This window comes from Penaeus monodon, chromosome 32, assembly GCF_015228065.2.
Source record: "Penaeus monodon isolate SGIC_2016 chromosome 32, NSTDA_Pmon_1, whole genome shotgun sequence".
Taxonomy (NCBI): domain Eukaryota; kingdom Metazoa; phylum Arthropoda; class Malacostraca; order Decapoda; family Penaeidae; genus Penaeus; species Penaeus monodon.
Window position 1 is genome coordinate 24,366,844 of NC_051417.1, and position 623 is coordinate 24,367,466.

The 623-nt window shown below is 36.6% G+C and overlaps 1 protein-coding gene across 1 annotated transcript in view; it reads left to right on the plus strand.

Annotated features, from left to right (window-relative positions):
* The window catches only part of LOC119593746 (cuticle protein AMP1A-like), a gene marked incomplete in the record, with an annotated part of 845 nt that extends 672 nt beyond the window's left edge, over window positions 1-173 (plus strand). The window contains 1 exon segment of the mRNA XM_037942758.1: window positions 1-173. Coding sequence (XP_037798686.1) covers window positions 1-51 — 51 coding nt within the window.
* Window positions 174-623: the final 450 nt, after the last annotated feature.

The following is a 623-nucleotide window of genomic DNA, read 5'->3' on the forward strand; positions in this document are numbered from 1 at the left end:
GAACTGCTCCGCATCGCTGAGGAACAGCGGGCGAGCGGAGTTCAGTTTTAGGATTCTTGAGGAACTGTGTTCATGACAACGAGCTCTCTCTGATTTTCCTGTAAATAAATGAAGAAAAGGCAATTTATGATGTGCATGTAGTACTGTACATAATACACTAATCACATGACCAAGACAGTTTTATTATTCTGAAAATTCTTCCAATGAATTATCCGTTCCATGATAAAAATGAGTATTATACATCATCTAACGCATGCATCTGAAAATATGTATGTTATTTTACAGAATAGCCCCTCAAGCCATAAAAGTTCCTAAACTTGTCAGCGGAATGTCTGGATTACTGATCTATTCATCATTTATGGAAAGCTTGAACTGAAACTTGATATTAAATGACTGCGACACAACATCCATTAACTGAGATTATCATTTTACATTCTTCGACACTAATGTAAAACAGTCACCTCACCTTTTAATTATGTCCCACCTCAGTAAAAAAAACGACAAATGAGATATATATCTTTATATAACTGGTATAAAGGGAACTGGTCAGACCGGTATCATCTTCACTAAGGGCGTTCCACTTTATATATCAAGGTAGTTTCGACATCCGTAGGGGACGATGT